This window comes from Manis javanica, chromosome 11, assembly GCF_040802235.1.
Source record: "Manis javanica isolate MJ-LG chromosome 11, MJ_LKY, whole genome shotgun sequence".
NCBI lineage: Eukaryota > Metazoa > Chordata > Mammalia > Pholidota > Manidae > Manis > Manis javanica.
In genome coordinates, this window is record NC_133166.1 from 65,898,384 (window position 1) to 65,912,968 (window position 14,585).

Genomic DNA, 14,585 nt, shown 5'->3' on the forward strand with positions numbered 1-14,585 from the left:
CAAAAACCCCAGGTGAGGGGAAAGGAAGCAGAGTCGCCAGGTGCTTAAGCTGGCCTCAGCTATCTCCTTTTCTGTAGGAAAGCCATCAGCAAGTCGGGCCTCCAGCACCTGGCACCCCCTCTTCCTGTTCCCGGGGCCCTGTGCAGCGAGCCAGAGCAGCAGATCAGGAGCACTGTGGACTGGAGCGTGAGTGGCCGGGTGCTGGAAGGGGCAGACTGTACCATCCCCTACCTGGGCCACAGGAGTATGGGGTGGAGGTACTGTGGGCAGCCATAGGATTTGCTGATAGGCCTAGGGAGCTAGGGCAAACCTCCTGGAGTGGCCACATTTGAGCCAAGCATTAGGGATGATGAGGAAAGCACAAAAGAGTGAAGTAAATTAATGCTGCCTGGGGCAGATTTGTCTTGGGAAGAAGGGATTCCTGTGGCTGGGAAGGGACTGACTGGTGGGCTGGGTTGCAGTCGTGCACTGAGCATGTTCATCCCATGGTCTAGGAGTCAGCGACGTATGGGGAGCACATCTGGTTTGAGACCAACGTTTCAGGGGACTTCTGCTATGTTGGGGAGCAGTACTGTGTAGCTAAGATGCTGGTGAGTGAGCTCCGTGTGGCACGCTGCCCCCTGGTGGTGGAGTCAGGTTTAGGCCGACCCCCGCTGGCCTGACAGCTGCAGCCCTTCCTGGGGAAGGTGGGAACAGACCTACCTGAGTGCCCCCATTGTGGGCTGCCCAGGGCTGGCACGAGGACTGGGGACTAGGTCTCAGTGCCAGGACTGGGAGTTCCCAGTACACATAGAGGGCAGCTGTGCTGGAGCAGATGTGAGTATTTCTCCTGCCCTGGGGCAGCATCCTGGATGAAGTTACCTGGTGCCTCAGGGACCCTCTCTTTCTTTGCTGCAGCAGAAGTCAGTGTCCCGGAGAAAGTGTGCAGCCTGCAAGATTGTGGTGCACACCTCCTGCATTGAACAGCTGGAGAAGGTGAGTGTGGTTGCTCAGCCTTTACTGCCCTCCCCTTTGGGTGCTGCAGCCCTCTCAGCATGCATGCGCATGCACACACACACGCACACACACACACACGTGTGTGTATGTGTGTATGGCTGCTCATATACTCACATCACAAGCACTGCCTGCCAGCACAGCCAGCATGCACAGTGGGGAGAGGCCAAGCACCCTGGAGCCCAATTGCCTGCATATCAATCCTGCCTCCCCCATTTACTAGCTGCTGTGTCCCCACTGCCTAGAACAAAATGGGGTTCATTGACTCTTCTTGATACATGAATTAATGAATGCTGGCTGAGATACCATTTTATCAGTACCCTAGCTAACACTTAGAAGGGGCCATTGCCTTGCTGAAGTGTTATAACAGCTGGGACTGGGCTGGTCCTGTGTAACCCTACAGCCTGGCCCTGTCCCCTATGCCACTGTAGAGACCTTTCCCCAAGGACCATTGTTTTTCCACAGTGTGTCTGCAGCTGGGGCATGTTGGGCCCCATGTTTCTAGAGGGAGGTAGAGGGAATGCTGGGTGGGAGGATTCCCCAGGCAGCAGCAACCCAGACCAGCATATGGGAAAGCCTCTAAGACTGGGAATGAAATGAAGCAGGCTAACCTGGGCTGCTTCCCCCAGTCTTTGACTCAGAGAGGAAGGCTTCCCTACAGTTTTGCTAAGGCTGAAGCAGGGACAATTAGGAAAAGAGAAACAAATACAGTTTCAGGTATTACAATCCCATCACCACTCCCTAGGTGAAAATCAAAGGAGTTCCAAAGATAAGCTAAAGGTCTCCAGAGACCAATCAGCGCAAGTCCACCAGTGAGGATTGTGTTGCCTGCACCTGCCTAGGCAGGGAGTACTGGAGGGAGGGGAAAATACTGGAGGACTGAACTGGGGAAGGAAGGATTCCTTCTGGCTAGTGGAGAGGAGCCGGGTGCAGGAGGGCTTCTGAGAAAGAGGTGCCCCATGTTCTGCGGGCTCCCTGGATGACCTTGTGGGATTGACTGAGTGGCCCATTCCTGGGGGTAGTGGCCGTATGCCTGACCCCAGGAGGCAAGGTTCTGATGTTTTGGTGGTCATTGCCATATTTCACAGATAAATTTCCGCTGTAAGCCGTCCTTCCGTGAATCAGGCTCCAGGAACATCCGTGAGGTAAGTGCTCAGGTAGTTAGGGGCAGGAAGGCCCCAAGTTTCCTGCATTGCCTCTGGAGTGCCACTGGGAGGCTCTGCTCCTTCTGAGGTACTCTGGGGCCGGGGAGGTGCAGAGCTGAGGCTCTGAGAGAGCCTCAGAGGGGAAGGCCTGGCTGGCCCTGTCTGCGCAGAGGGTGGGAGTGCACTGCCTGCCTCTGTCTCTCCTCTGAGCCATAGTCCCCACCTCCAGGCCACAGAGAGAAGTCTTCAGCCACTCTTCATCTCACACACAGGACCACCGAGAGCTTCCTGCAGCCCCCACCCCTCACCGCTGTTAAATTGAGGGGTGCAGGCACACTCAAGGCTTGTCCCCCTCTGCCCCTCACTCCAGTGAAACTTCTTCCCTCCTCCACCAGCCAACCATTGTGCGGCACCACTGGGTACACAGGCGACGCCAGGATGGCAAGTGTCGGCACTGCGGGAAGGTGAGGCCCTGCTCAAGGAAGCTAGCCAGCTGCTGCCCCTTGGACCTGGGCCTGTGGCCCCAAACCTCCTGCTCTGTGTCCAGTGTGGCCTGTCCATTGCTAACTGTGCCTGGAGTGCAGTGTCCCAGGGTTCACTCTCAGGCTGGCAGCAGGTCCCAGTTAGCTCCAGAATACCTGGGTCTCTGGGCTGAGCAGGAGAGAAGTTTCTTCTAGTGTAGTGTATCCATACTGCTTTGAAGTCATGAGTGAGCCCTTTGAGAAGCGTTGACTTACTCTTTGATTAGCTCAGCAGATAACTATTGAGCTCCTGTTGGCTGCTGAGCACTCCCCTGGATAGTGGGTTCCTGCCCTCCTGGAGGAGGGAGTGGCTCCAGAGCAGCTTCCTGAGCACAGTCCACAGTGGCTTTGCTCAGTTGTTCACTTCCTGTACTTTCCTCCATTTGTCTCGTGCCCAGCACCCAGCACAGAGCTCAGAAGCCCTCCATAAATGTGGAGTGAATGAGGGAATTAATATAAATGCTATAAAGAAGCCTAAAGTACTTTAAGAGCATTGGGTCTGGGGTCAGGAAGGTGGGCATCTGAGTCAGGCAGGGGATAGCACTGGACCCTCTCCAGCAGATCATGCTTGTGAGCACCCACTGCTTTGCAGTTAACTTCATAGGGTCAGAGGCCCCAGGTTGAGCCTCTGCTCTTGGGACTTGCTTTATAGTTTGTTTGGGTTTTCTTTTGGTATCATTAATCTACAATTGCATGAGGAACATTATGCTTACTAGACTCCCCCCATCACCAAGTCCCCCCCACATACCCCATTACAGTCGCTGTCCATCAGCATAGTAAGATGCTGTAGAATCATTACTTATCTTCTCTGTGTTGTACAGCCCATCCGTGCCCTTTCCCCACCCTACTACATAATGTCTGCTAATAGTAATGCCCCTTTTTTTCCCCGCTTATCCCTCCCTTCCCACCCATCCTCCCAGTCCCTTTCCCTTTGGTAACTGTTAGTCCATTCTTGGGTTTTGTGAGTCTGCTGCTGTTTTGTTCCTTCAGTTTTTTTCTTTGTTCTTATACTCCACAGATGAGTGAAATCACTTGATACTTGTCTTCTTCCGCCTCGCTTATTTCACTGAGCATAATACCTTCTAGCTCCATCCATGTTGTTGCAAATGGTAGGGTTTCTTTTCTTCTTATGGCTGAATAATATTCCATTGTGTATATATACCACATCTTCTTTATCCATTCATCTACTGATGGCCACTTAGGTTGCTTCCATTTCTTGGCTATTGTAAATAGTGCTGCGATAAACATAGGGGTGCATATGTCTTTTTAAAACTGGGCTGCTGTATTCTTATGGTAAATTCCTAGGAGTGGAATTCCTAGGTCAATGGTATTTCTATTTTGAGTTTTTTGAGGAACCTCCATACTGCTTTCCACAATGGTTGAACTAATTTACATTCCCACCAGCAGTGTAGGAGGGTTCCCCTTTCTCCACAACCTCACCAACATTTGTTGTTCTTTGTGTTTTCGATGGTGGCAATCCTTACTGGTGTGAGGTGATATCTCATTGTGGTTTTAATTTGCATTTCTCTGATGATTAGCAATGTGGAGCATCTTCTCATATGTATGTTGGCCATCTGAATTTCTTCTTTGGAGAAGTGTCTGTTCAGATCCTATGCCTATTTTTTCATTGGATTATTTGCTTTTTGTTTGTTGAGGTACGGGAGCTCTTTATGTCTTTTGGGTGTCAACCCTTTATTAGATCTGTCTTTTATGAATATATTCTCCCATACTGTAGGATGCCTTTTGTTCTATTGGTGGTGTCCTTTGCTGTACAGAAGCTTTTCAGTTTGATATAGTCCCACTTGTTCATTTGTGCTTTTGTTTCCCTTGCCCGGAGAGATATGTTCATGAAGAAGTCACTCATGTTTATGTCCAAGAGATTTTTTATCTATGTTTTTTCCTAAGAGTTTTATGGTTTCATGACTTACATTCAGGTGTTTGATCCATTTCGAATTTACTTTTGTTTTGTTTATGGGGTTAGACAATGACTCAGTTTCATTCTCTTGCATGTAGCTGTCCAGTTTTGCCAACACCAGCTGTTGAAGAGGCTGTCATTTCCCCATTGTATATCCATGGCTCCTTTATCGTATATTAATTGACCGTATATGTTTGGGATAATATCTGGACTCTCTATTCTGTTCCACTGGTCTGTGGGTCTGTTCTTGTGCCAGTACCAAATTGTCTTGATTACTGTAGCTTTGTAGTACAGCTTGAAGTTGGGAAGCAAGATCCCCCCCCTGCTTTATTCTTCCTTCTCAGGATTGCTTTGGCTATTTGGGGTCTTTTGTGGTTCCATATGAATTTTAAAACTATTTATTCCAGTTCGTTGAAGAGTGCTGTTGGTATTTTGATAGGGATTGCATTGAATCTGTAGATTGCTTTAGGCAGGATGACCATTTTGATAATATTAATTATTCCTAGCCAAGAGCATGGGATGAGTTTCCATTTGTTAGTGTCCTCTTTAATTTCTCTTAAGAGTGTCTTGTAGTTTTCAGCATATGGGTCTTTCACTTCCTTGATTACATTTATTCCTAGGTATTCTTTTTGATGCAATTGTGAATGGAATTGTTTTCCTGATTTCTTTTTCTACTATTCATCATTAGTGTATAGAAAAGCCACAGATTTCTGTATATTAATTTTGTATCCTGCAACTTTGCTGAATTTAGATATTACTTCTATTAGTTTTGGGGTGGAGTCTTTAGGGTTTTTTTTTTTCTTTAGGTTTTTTTATGTACAATATCATGTCATCTGCAAATAGTGACAGTTTGACTTCTTCTTTACCAATCTGGATTCCTTGTATTTCTTTGTTTTGTCTGATTGCTGTGGCTAGGACCTCCAGTATTATGTTGAATAACAGTGGGGAGAGTGGGCATCCCTGTCTTGTGCCTGATCTTAGGTGAAAAGCTTTCAGCTTCTCGCTGTTCAGTATGATGTTGGCTGTGGGTTTTTCATATATGGCCTTTATTATGTTGAGGTACTTGCCCTCTATACCCATTTTGTTTAGAGTTTTTATCATGAATGGATGTTGAATTTTGTCAAATGCTTTTTCAGCATCTATGGAGATGATCATGTGGTTTTTGTCCTTCTTTTTGTTGATGTGGTGGAGGATATTGATGGATTTTTGAATGTTGTACCATCCTTGTATCCCTGAGATGAATCCCACTTGATCATGGTGTATGATCCTCTTGATGTATTTTTGAATTCGGTTTGCTAATATTTTGTTGAGTATTTTTGCATCTATGTTCATCAGGGATATTGGTCTGTAATTTTCTTTTTTGGTGTGGTCTTTGCCTGGTTTTGGTATTAGAGTGATGCTGGCTTCATAGAATGAGATTGAAAGTACTCCCCCCTCTTCTGTTTTTTGGAAAATTTTAAGGAGAATGGGTGTTATGTCTTCTCTATATGTCTGATAAAATTCAGTGGTGAATCCATCTGGCCCAGGTGTTTTGTTCTTGGGTAGTTTTCTGATTACCAATGCAATTTCATTGCTGGTAACTGGTCTGTTTAGATTTTCTGTTTCTTCCTTGGTCAGTCTTGGAAGGTTGTATTTTTCTAGGAAGCTGCCCATTTCTGTCAGGTTTTCCAGCTTGTTAGCATATAGATTTTCATACTATTCTCTAATAATTCTTTGTATTTCTGTGGGGTCCGTCGTGATTTTTCCTTTCTCATTACTGATTCTGGTGATGTGTGTAGATTCCCTTTTTCCCTTAATAAGTCTGGCTAGGGGCTTATCTATTTTGTTTATTTTCTCAAAGAACCAGCTCTTGGTTTCATTGATTTTTTCTGTTGTTTTATTCTTCTCAATTTTATTTATTTCTTCTCTGATCTTTATTATGTCCCTCCTTCTGCTGACTTTGGGCCTCATTTGTTCTTCTTTTTCCAGTTTCAGTAATCGTGACTTTAGACTATTAATTTGGGATTGTTCTTCCTTCTTTAAATAGGCCTGGGTTGCTATATACTTTCCTCTTAGAACTGCCTTTGCTGCATCCCACAGAAGTTGGGACTTTGTGCTGTTGTTGTCGTTTGTTTCCATATATTGCTTGATCTCTATTTTAATTTGTTCATTGATCCATTGATTATTTAGGAGCATGTTGTTAAGCCTCCATGTGTTTGTGAGCCTTTTTGTTTTCTTTGTACAATTTATTTCTAGTTTTATACCTTTGTGGTCTGAAAAGTTGGTTGGTAGAATTTCAATCTTCTTTAATTTACTGAGGCTCTTTCTGTGGCCTAGTATGTGGTATAGTCTGGAAAATGCTCCATGTGCAGTTGAGAAGAATGTGTATCCTGCTGCTTTTGGGTGTAGAGTTCTGTAGATGTGTTAGGTCCATCTGTTCTAGTGTGTTGCTCAGTGCTTCGGTGTCCTTTTGTCTGGTGGATCTGTCCTTTGGAGTGAGTGGTGTGTTGAAGTCTTCCAGAACGAATCCATTGCATTCTATTTCCTCCTTTAAATCTGTTAGTATTTGTTTCACATATGTTGGTGCTCCTGTATTGGGTGCATATATATTTGTAATGGTTGTATCCTCTTGTTGGACTGCCCCCTTTATCATTATGTAGTGTCCTTCTTTATCTCTTGTTACTTTCTTTGTTTTGAAGTCTAGTTTGTCTGATAGAAGTACTGCAACACGTGCTTTTTTCTCCTTGTTGTTTGCATGAAATATCTTTTTCCATCCCTTGGCTTTTAGTCTGTGTATGTCTTTGGGTTTGAGGTGAATCTCTTGTAAGCAGCATATAGATGGGTCTTGCTTTTTTATCCATTCTATTACTCTGTGTCCTTTGATTGGTGTGCTTTATAGATTTTTAATTTAAAAAATATGTATACAATTTCCATGGGTGGAGAGAGGTTATCATTAGAAGAGGGGCCAGATGTGCTGTTCTGGGCCCAGGCCCTGGTATTCCAAGCACCCTGTCCACCCTAGGGCTTCCAGCAGAAGTTCACCTTCCACAGCAAGGAGATTGTGGCTATCAGTTGCTCCTGGTGCAAGCAAGCAGTGAGTGGTGCTCGCCCTGCCCCAACAGGCTACCCCTGGTGCTGTTCTGGGTTGGGGTCCCCAGGTCTCAGCTGGGCTTGGCTCAGCCACACCACCCACTCTCCCCTAGTACCACAGCAAGGTGTCCTGCTTCATGCTGCAGCAAATCGAGGAGCCATGCTCTCTGGGGGTCCATGCTGCAGTGGTCATCCCCCCCACTTGGATCCTCCGAGCCCGCAGGCCCCAGGTGAGTCCTGCTTGCGCACCCCTAACAGCCCCTACACACTTGGGGTCTGTCGCCACCCCAGCCCACCCACCTTGTCACCAACGCCCCTCTTTCCCTTGCAGAATACCCTCAAGGCAAGCAAGAAGAAAAAGAGAGCATCCTTCAAGAGGAAATCTAGCAAGAAAGGGCTGGAGGTTAGAACTGAGAGTAGGCGGGCAGCTAGAGGCAACAGGAAAGAGAGGCCTGTTTCTTGGAATACTGATGCCGCCAGCTTAGCCTTGGGTGGGTCAGCTTTTGGGCCCCAAGGAGGGTGGGAGGTCAAGTCCCAGTTGCCTCTCTATGACCAGGCCCACCCTGAGGCCTGACTTGGGGCTGGCATGTGAGAGCGCACTGCTGAAAAGGGGGGCAGGGTCCATCGGGACAGGAAAGGGCCTTACAGGCTCTCTCTGCACCCCAAGGAGGGCCGCTGGAGACCCTTCGTCATCAGGCCCACTCCGTCTCCCCTCATGAAGCCCCTGCTGGTGTTCGTGAACCCCAAGAGTGGGGGGAACCAGGTATGCACTGAGGGCCCTGGGGGCAGAATGGGGTTGAGCTCCACCCCAACCCCAGCAGGTGTTCCCAGCTTCTGTCCCATCCCTCTTTCCCAAGGACCCTGAGAAAAATCCAGTATGTCTCCACCTGTTGCCCTCCCTGGGCCTGGTTCCCACAGCCACATCCTTCCCTGTGCTTCTCACCAACTCAGCCCACCCCCTGACTGCCCTCCCTGTTCCTGTTGCCTCCCAATCCCCCACAGGGCGCTAAGATCATCCAGTCCTTCCTCTGGTACCTCAATCCCCGACAAGTCTTTGACCTGAGCCAGGGAGGGCCCAGGGAGGCGTAAGTACTCGCCAGGGCTCTGTGGGGACCATGGCAAGGGCTTGCCTGCCACTCAGGGTACAGCACTTCCCTGTCTTCTGACCCAGGCTAGAGATGTACCGCAAAGTACACAACCTGCGGATCCTGGCATGCGGGGGTGACGGCACGGTGAGTTGTTTGGCCCTGAGGCCAAACCTGAGGCCAGGCCCTGCTGGTCTGACCTGGCCTCTTCTGCTCTGCACCCTGCAGGTTGGCTGGATCCTCTCCACTCTGGACCAGCTGCGCTTAAAACCACCGCCGCCTGTTGCCATCCTGCCCCTGGGCACTGGCAACGACTTGGCCCGTACCCTCAACTGGGGTGGGGTAAGAGCCACAGGAAGGTGGGGAACAGAGTGCACTGAGTCATTGGGGAGGCCTGCCCCCGGGAGGAGCTCAGTTCCTGCTGCTTCCCACCAGGGCTACACAGATGAGCCTGTGTCCAAGATCCTCTCCCATGTAGAGGAGGGGAATGTGGTGCAGCTGGACCGCTGGGACCTCCATGCTGAGCCCAACCCCGAGGCAGGGCCTGAAGAGCGTGATGAGGGTGCCACCGACCGGGTAAGTGAGCCAGGGCTCGGGCAGGGCAGTGGGTGCCAGGGGGCCTCTCAGGATTCCCAAGACACCTGGGCTGGGCCTGCTATCACCTTGCTGGGACCTTGGGCAAGCCTCTTCATTTCTGCAGATTCTGGTTTCATCTGTACAATGGGAATAATGGAATGGTACTTACCTCACAAGATAGTTGTTATTCCACCACTCAGCAAATATTGACTAAATACCTACTACCTGCCAGGCAGCTCCTGCAGAGTATGGCATGTAGAGAAATGAGTGTCAAAGGGGAACTCAAGCCAGGGAAGAGAATGCTAGCAGAGTGAGAGTACTCTTGTTTTGGGGGCACTTAGAGGAGCCTCACAGGAGAACCAAGAGAACAGAGCCAGAGGTGGGTGGGCAGGCAGGGGGCAGGCTGTGGAGCAGGCTGGGGCTTAGCTGTCTGGTGGAAAGGCCTCTGAACATGCATGGGTGAGGCTGAGCAGAGCAGAAGGTGTCTGTGAGGCCCAGCCCTCATGCTAGTCCCTTGACCTTTTTCCAGCTACCTCTGGATGTCTTCAACAACTACTTCAGCCTGGGGTTTGATGCCCATGTCACCCTGGAGTTTCATGAGTCTCGAGGTTGGCAACCTTTTGCTAAAGAGGCCTTGGGACACCAGGGTGGGAGGAACACAGGAGTGTCCCTGAGAGGGTCATGCCCACCAGTAAAAGGCATTTGTTCTCAGCCCTCCCTCCCAATCCCAGCCTGGGAAGCCCCAACAGGCTCAGAATGACTGACTGTCCCCATTTCTTGTTGTCACCCAGAGGCCAACCCAGAGAAGTTCAACAGCCGCTTTCGGAATAAGATGTTCTATGCCGGGGTGAGTCTGGGGTCTGCCAATAACCTGTGCCCCTGGTCCTACACCCACCTGTCCCACCAGTCATGCTCCCTGCCCACATGTTTGCCAGGCCACAGGACCCATCGGGCAAAGGTGAGGAAAGTCCCTGTTACCAGATGGTGACACTCTGTGTCTCCCACAGACAGCCTTCTCTGATTTCCTGATGGGCAGCTCCAAGGACTTGGCCAAGCACATCCGAGTGGTGGTAAGCAGCTGGGCTGGCAGGCAGAGTGCGTGGGCCCTGCAGGGAGGGAGGCCTTGGCACATACATCCCAGTGCCTTCCCCTGTTCGTGCCTACAGTGTGATGGAACAGACCTGACCCCCAAGATTCAGGACCTGAAACCCCAGTGCATTGTATTCCTGAACATCCCCAGGTAAGTAGGGGAGGGCTCTGGGTGGGCCCTGCCATCTCTGTCCTGTAGGACTGTCACCTGAAGCCCCTCCTGTTGCCCTCCCCCCAGGTACTGTGCAGGTACCATGCCCTGGGGCCACCCTGGGGAGCACCATGACTTCGAGCCCCAGCGACACGATGACGGCTACCTCGAGGTCATTGGCTTTACCATGACATCCCTGGTAAGTGGGCCAGTATGGGACCTACCTGAAGCCCCTGGCCCTACTTTGCCCCCAGCCGGTTCCCCGTGGAAGGGGAGTTCACCAAACTTGTCTTTGTTGGGCAAGTTGAAAGAGTTCACCCTCACATCCTTTCTCTGACTGGGGTCTCACCCTTCCTTCCTTCTCCATCTGGGGCTTATTCTCACTTTGTTCTCTGGCCAGAGCACCCCTGGAAGGAGCAGAGCTTGGGGGCCCCCATCCCCACTGTGGCCCCTGATCTGAGCCTTCTGTACCCACAGGCAGCACTGCAGGTGGGTGGGCATGGCGAGCGGCTGACACAGTGTCGCGAGGTGGTGCTCACCACGTCCAAGGCCATCCCTGTGCAGGTGGATGGTGAGCCCTGCAAGCTTGCAGCCTCATGCATTCACATTGCCCTGCGAAACCAGGCCACCATGGTGCAGAAGGCCAAGCGGCGGACAGCTGCCCCTTTGCATAGCGAGTATGTTCCCCCAGCCACCACATGCCCTAGGCCTAAGGCCCAACTCTGTGCCTCTCTTGGTTTCCCCATCTAGAAAGGGGCTAACAGCCCCTCTGCTGCAAGGCAGTTGGGGGTTGGTTTGGTACCTGGCTGAGGGCTAGCAGCCTGGGCAGGGCCATTGCCAAGAACCCTTTTATTGTCCCTTCCTGCAGCCAGCAGCCAGTGCCCGAGCAGCTGCAGATCCAGGTGAGCAGAGTCAGCATGCATGACTACGAGGCCCTGCATTATGACAAGGAGCAGCTCAAGGAGGCCTGTGAGTGGCAAGCAGGGCTGGGGTGGCACTGAGAAGCTCACAAGTCCCCTAAGGGTAAAACAGTAGGATACAGCCAGCAACTGATGGCCTGCTCTGTCCCTCAGCTGTGCCCCTGGGCACTGTGGTGGTCCCAGGAGACAGTGACCTAGAGCTCTGCCGTGTCCACATCGAGAGGCTCCAGCAGGTGAGGGGTGGGGGCTGGGAGCCTGCCTGTACTGCACCCACTTGCTCCAGGTTCTGTTCTCTCCAAGGCCTGGCTTGGACTTCTCTCAACAGGAGCCCGAAGGTGCTGGAGCCAAGTCCCTGACTTGCCAGAAACTGTCCCCAAAGTGGTGCTTCCTAGATGGTGAGTATCCCTCAAGGGCCAGCTGCTGGCAGTCCCAGGCTGTGTCCTGACTCCTCTCTAGGGGATCCTGGTTGGGGCAGCAGAAGACCTGGGCTTGGACAAGGGCTTCGCCATCCTCGGCCAACTAACTGTCTCCCCACAGCCACCACTGCCAGCCGCTTCTACAGGATCGACCGGGCCCAGGTGATTACTCACAGTCCTGCTCCACCAACAGCTGGTGACCCAGTGTCACCTCTCCTGTTAGCCTGCCCTCCACAGACACCTTCATGGCTCACCCCATCCTCCTTTTGCACAGTACATTCACGCTTGTTCATGTCCATGTCCCTGTACTCCAGGCTAGGGTACCAACAGGAAAAGAGTTGGTGTCCCCGAAAAGGCTTGCCAGGTGGTTGAGAGGGCCTCAGAGCACAAGGGCCAGGTCATCTGGGTAAAGGCTTAGCAATGGAAAGGGGCTGGCAAGCTGGCAGGCCCCAAATGCAGAGGCTAGAGTCGGCTTGGGTGGTGGGAAGGGAGAGGAAGTAAGTGGGGAGGTGAGGGACTGGCAGGACTACCTGCCTGGCTGTCTCCTTTGGTATTCATGTGCATAGCAGGGCCTTCCCCAGGTGTCTGGCCTTGCTGCCCCTTCACTCCACCATCAGCTACCCTGGAAGGCCATGACCCTCAGCCCTGAGCGCTGTCCCTGACCACCCCATCCACAGGAACACCTCAACTATGTGACTGAGATCGCACAGGACGAGATTTATATCCTGGATCCTGAGCTGCTGGGGGCATCGGCCCGGCCTGACCTTCCAACCCCCACTTCTCCTCTCCCCACCTCACCCTGCTCACCCACACCCCAGTGAGTCCTGAGTCTCCTCTAGACTCTAAATCCTACCTGTGAGCTGGCAGTTCCTGAAGTCCTGCCTTTAGCACGGCCTGCCTGCACATGACCAGGTTCAGCTAGCAGCCCACTGGGTCCTGACTAGCCCCTCCCCTGCTGGTTGATTGGCAGCAAACTGAACCTGGCCAAAACCCAGCTAAGGAGCCCTCTGCCTGCTCCAGAAGTGGCATCACCATCTGCCCTGGTGCAGTAGCCCAAGACCTGGGTTCCCTCCCTGACTTCTCTCCTCCCACCCCTAGACCTTTCCCTGTAAGTCCTGTCTGCTCTCCCCCGATGTCTAAGCACACCCTGTCCGAGCTGCCATGACCCTGGTCTCCAGCTCTCACACTTCCCAACTTAGAACCTCCTCTCCCAGCACCCAGGTACCCAGTCATTTCATTTCAAGTCATTTGATCACCGGAAGCCTGAGTCTGGCTATCTCTGACCTCCCCCAGCACTCTCCCCTCCATCACTACAGCCCAGGCCTTCTCACCTCTTGGTTCTTTGAGGACTAGTTTGCCCACCTCTACACTTGTCCTTGCTGCCTCCAACACTCTTGCCTTGTTCTGCACAGAGCTGCCCCTTCCATCCAAACCTCAGCTTAGGTGTCCTCTAAGAAGTCTTCCTGAGAACTCCTCAAGTTGCTGTTCAGTCACACTGCCCTGTCTTGTATTCTTTATAACACCTCCTGCTCTCTCAGAATACTTTGTTTGTTTACTTGCTGTGCCCCTGACCAGAATGGAAGCTCCGTGAGAGCCAGCAATCCACCTCTCTTTTCACTGCTGTACTGCCAGTGTCTAGAACACTTGCCATGTAGGAGGCACTCAATAAACTGTTGAAAGAATGAAGGGCACTGGTGGAGGTGGGGCCCGGGGAGGGTAACAAGCTGGCTGTAGCTGTGTCATATCTCATCCTGCTCTGTTTGCAGGTCACTACCAGGAGATGTTGCACCTCCTAAAGGTGAGGCCTCTGGGGGCCCCTCCTTTCTCCCTGGTTATAGGAGTGAGGCTCGTTGGGCTGGGGAGAGCCCACACACAGCCCTGGGCAAACATGACTATCGAGGTCCATGTGGTCACCTCGAACCCAGTCCTCAGCACATGTGCCCCGGCAGGCCTGCTGCTTGGCATAGCAGTGCACCGTGCGCATGGGCCTGGGCACCACAAGCCCAGGCCGCAGCCCCACAGAATAATGGCAGGTGTTCTGTGCAGGTGAAGAGCTGATTGAGGCCGCCCAGAGGAACGACTTCTGTAAGGTACTGGCGCCAAGGTTTGCAGCTTCCCCTTGGGGCCCCTCAGGCGCTGGGGAGTGGGGCCTCTGGGGCCAAGAGCTGGCCTGTTCACACGCCATTATCTGTTGTCTTCTGGCTCTTTGGGGTCTCCATGGTCATCGTCACATTCTGCCGTACCTCTCTCCAGCTCAGTGTCCCTTACCTGGAGCTTCCTAGCTCAGTCTGCCTGTCCCCAGTGCTCATAAATGAGTGAATCTTAGAGAACCACAGGCTCCAGGGCTTGGTCGTGTGCTCCTGGGGTGAGCCCATTGTCTCTCCCCTACACTCAGAAAGACCCCTAGAGGCCCGTAGGGAGCAATGTGCAGGAGCACCCTAGTGTCAGGCCTGTGGCCTGTGTGAGTTTGGGGCATTTCTGGAGCTGGAAGGAGGGTGACCCTGAAGAGCCCTCCTGCCTGCCTCCTGCCCTCAGCTCCAGGAGCTGCACCGAACTGGGGGTGACCTCATGCACCGGGATGAGAGAAGCCGCACGCTCCTGCACCACGCTGTCAGCACAGGCAGCAAAGAAGTGGTCCGCTACCTGCTGGATCACGGTGAGCTGGACCACCAGGGCCCCTCAAGCCAGCACCATGGCGGGAAAGG

At 51.8% G+C, this 14,585-nt stretch overlaps 1 protein-coding gene across 11 annotated transcripts in view; it reads left to right on the top strand.

Annotated features, from left to right (window-relative positions):
* Positions 1–14,585, top strand: part of DGKZ (diacylglycerol kinase zeta) — a 43,973-nt gene that overhangs the window by 27,947 nt on the left and 1,441 nt on the right. For 7 of the 11 annotated variants that reach the window (XM_017675721.3, XM_017675727.3, XM_036994037.2 and 4 more), the window contains 27 exons: positions 78–186; positions 495–590; positions 898–975; positions 2,082–2,138; positions 2,534–2,602; positions 7,576–7,647; positions 7,757–7,873; positions 7,975–8,046; positions 8,311–8,406; positions 8,646–8,728; positions 8,815–8,875; positions 8,957–9,070; positions 9,164–9,304; positions 9,834–9,912; positions 10,096–10,151; positions 10,312–10,374; positions 10,471–10,544; positions 10,632–10,743; positions 11,022–11,221; positions 11,413–11,513; positions 11,618–11,697; positions 11,790–11,859; positions 12,002–12,042; positions 12,558–12,697; positions 13,647–13,678; positions 13,927–13,970; positions 14,416–14,536. In XM_017675721.3, coding sequence (XP_017531210.3) covers positions 78–186; positions 495–590; positions 898–975; positions 2,082–2,138; positions 2,534–2,602; positions 7,576–7,647; positions 7,757–7,873; positions 7,975–8,046; positions 8,311–8,406; positions 8,646–8,728; positions 8,815–8,875; positions 8,957–9,070; positions 9,164–9,304; positions 9,834–9,912; positions 10,096–10,151; positions 10,312–10,374; positions 10,471–10,544; positions 10,632–10,743; positions 11,022–11,221; positions 11,413–11,513; positions 11,618–11,697; positions 11,790–11,859; positions 12,002–12,042; positions 12,558–12,697; positions 13,647–13,678; positions 13,927–13,970; positions 14,416–14,536 — 2,378 coding nt within the window. Of the gene's footprint in view, positions 1–77; positions 187–494; positions 591–897; positions 976–2,081; positions 2,139–2,533; positions 2,603–7,575; positions 7,648–7,756; positions 7,874–7,974; positions 8,047–8,310; positions 8,407–8,645; positions 8,729–8,814; positions 8,876–8,956; positions 9,071–9,163; positions 9,305–9,833; positions 9,913–10,095; positions 10,152–10,311; positions 10,375–10,470; positions 10,545–10,631; positions 10,744–11,021; positions 11,222–11,412; positions 11,514–11,617; positions 11,698–11,789; positions 11,860–12,001; positions 12,043–12,557; positions 12,698–13,646; positions 13,679–13,829; positions 13,971–14,415; positions 14,537–14,585 lie in introns of those variants that run through there. The other 4 variants (XM_017675722.3, XM_017675726.3, XM_036994036.2 and 1 more) reach the window with 3 other exon arrangements.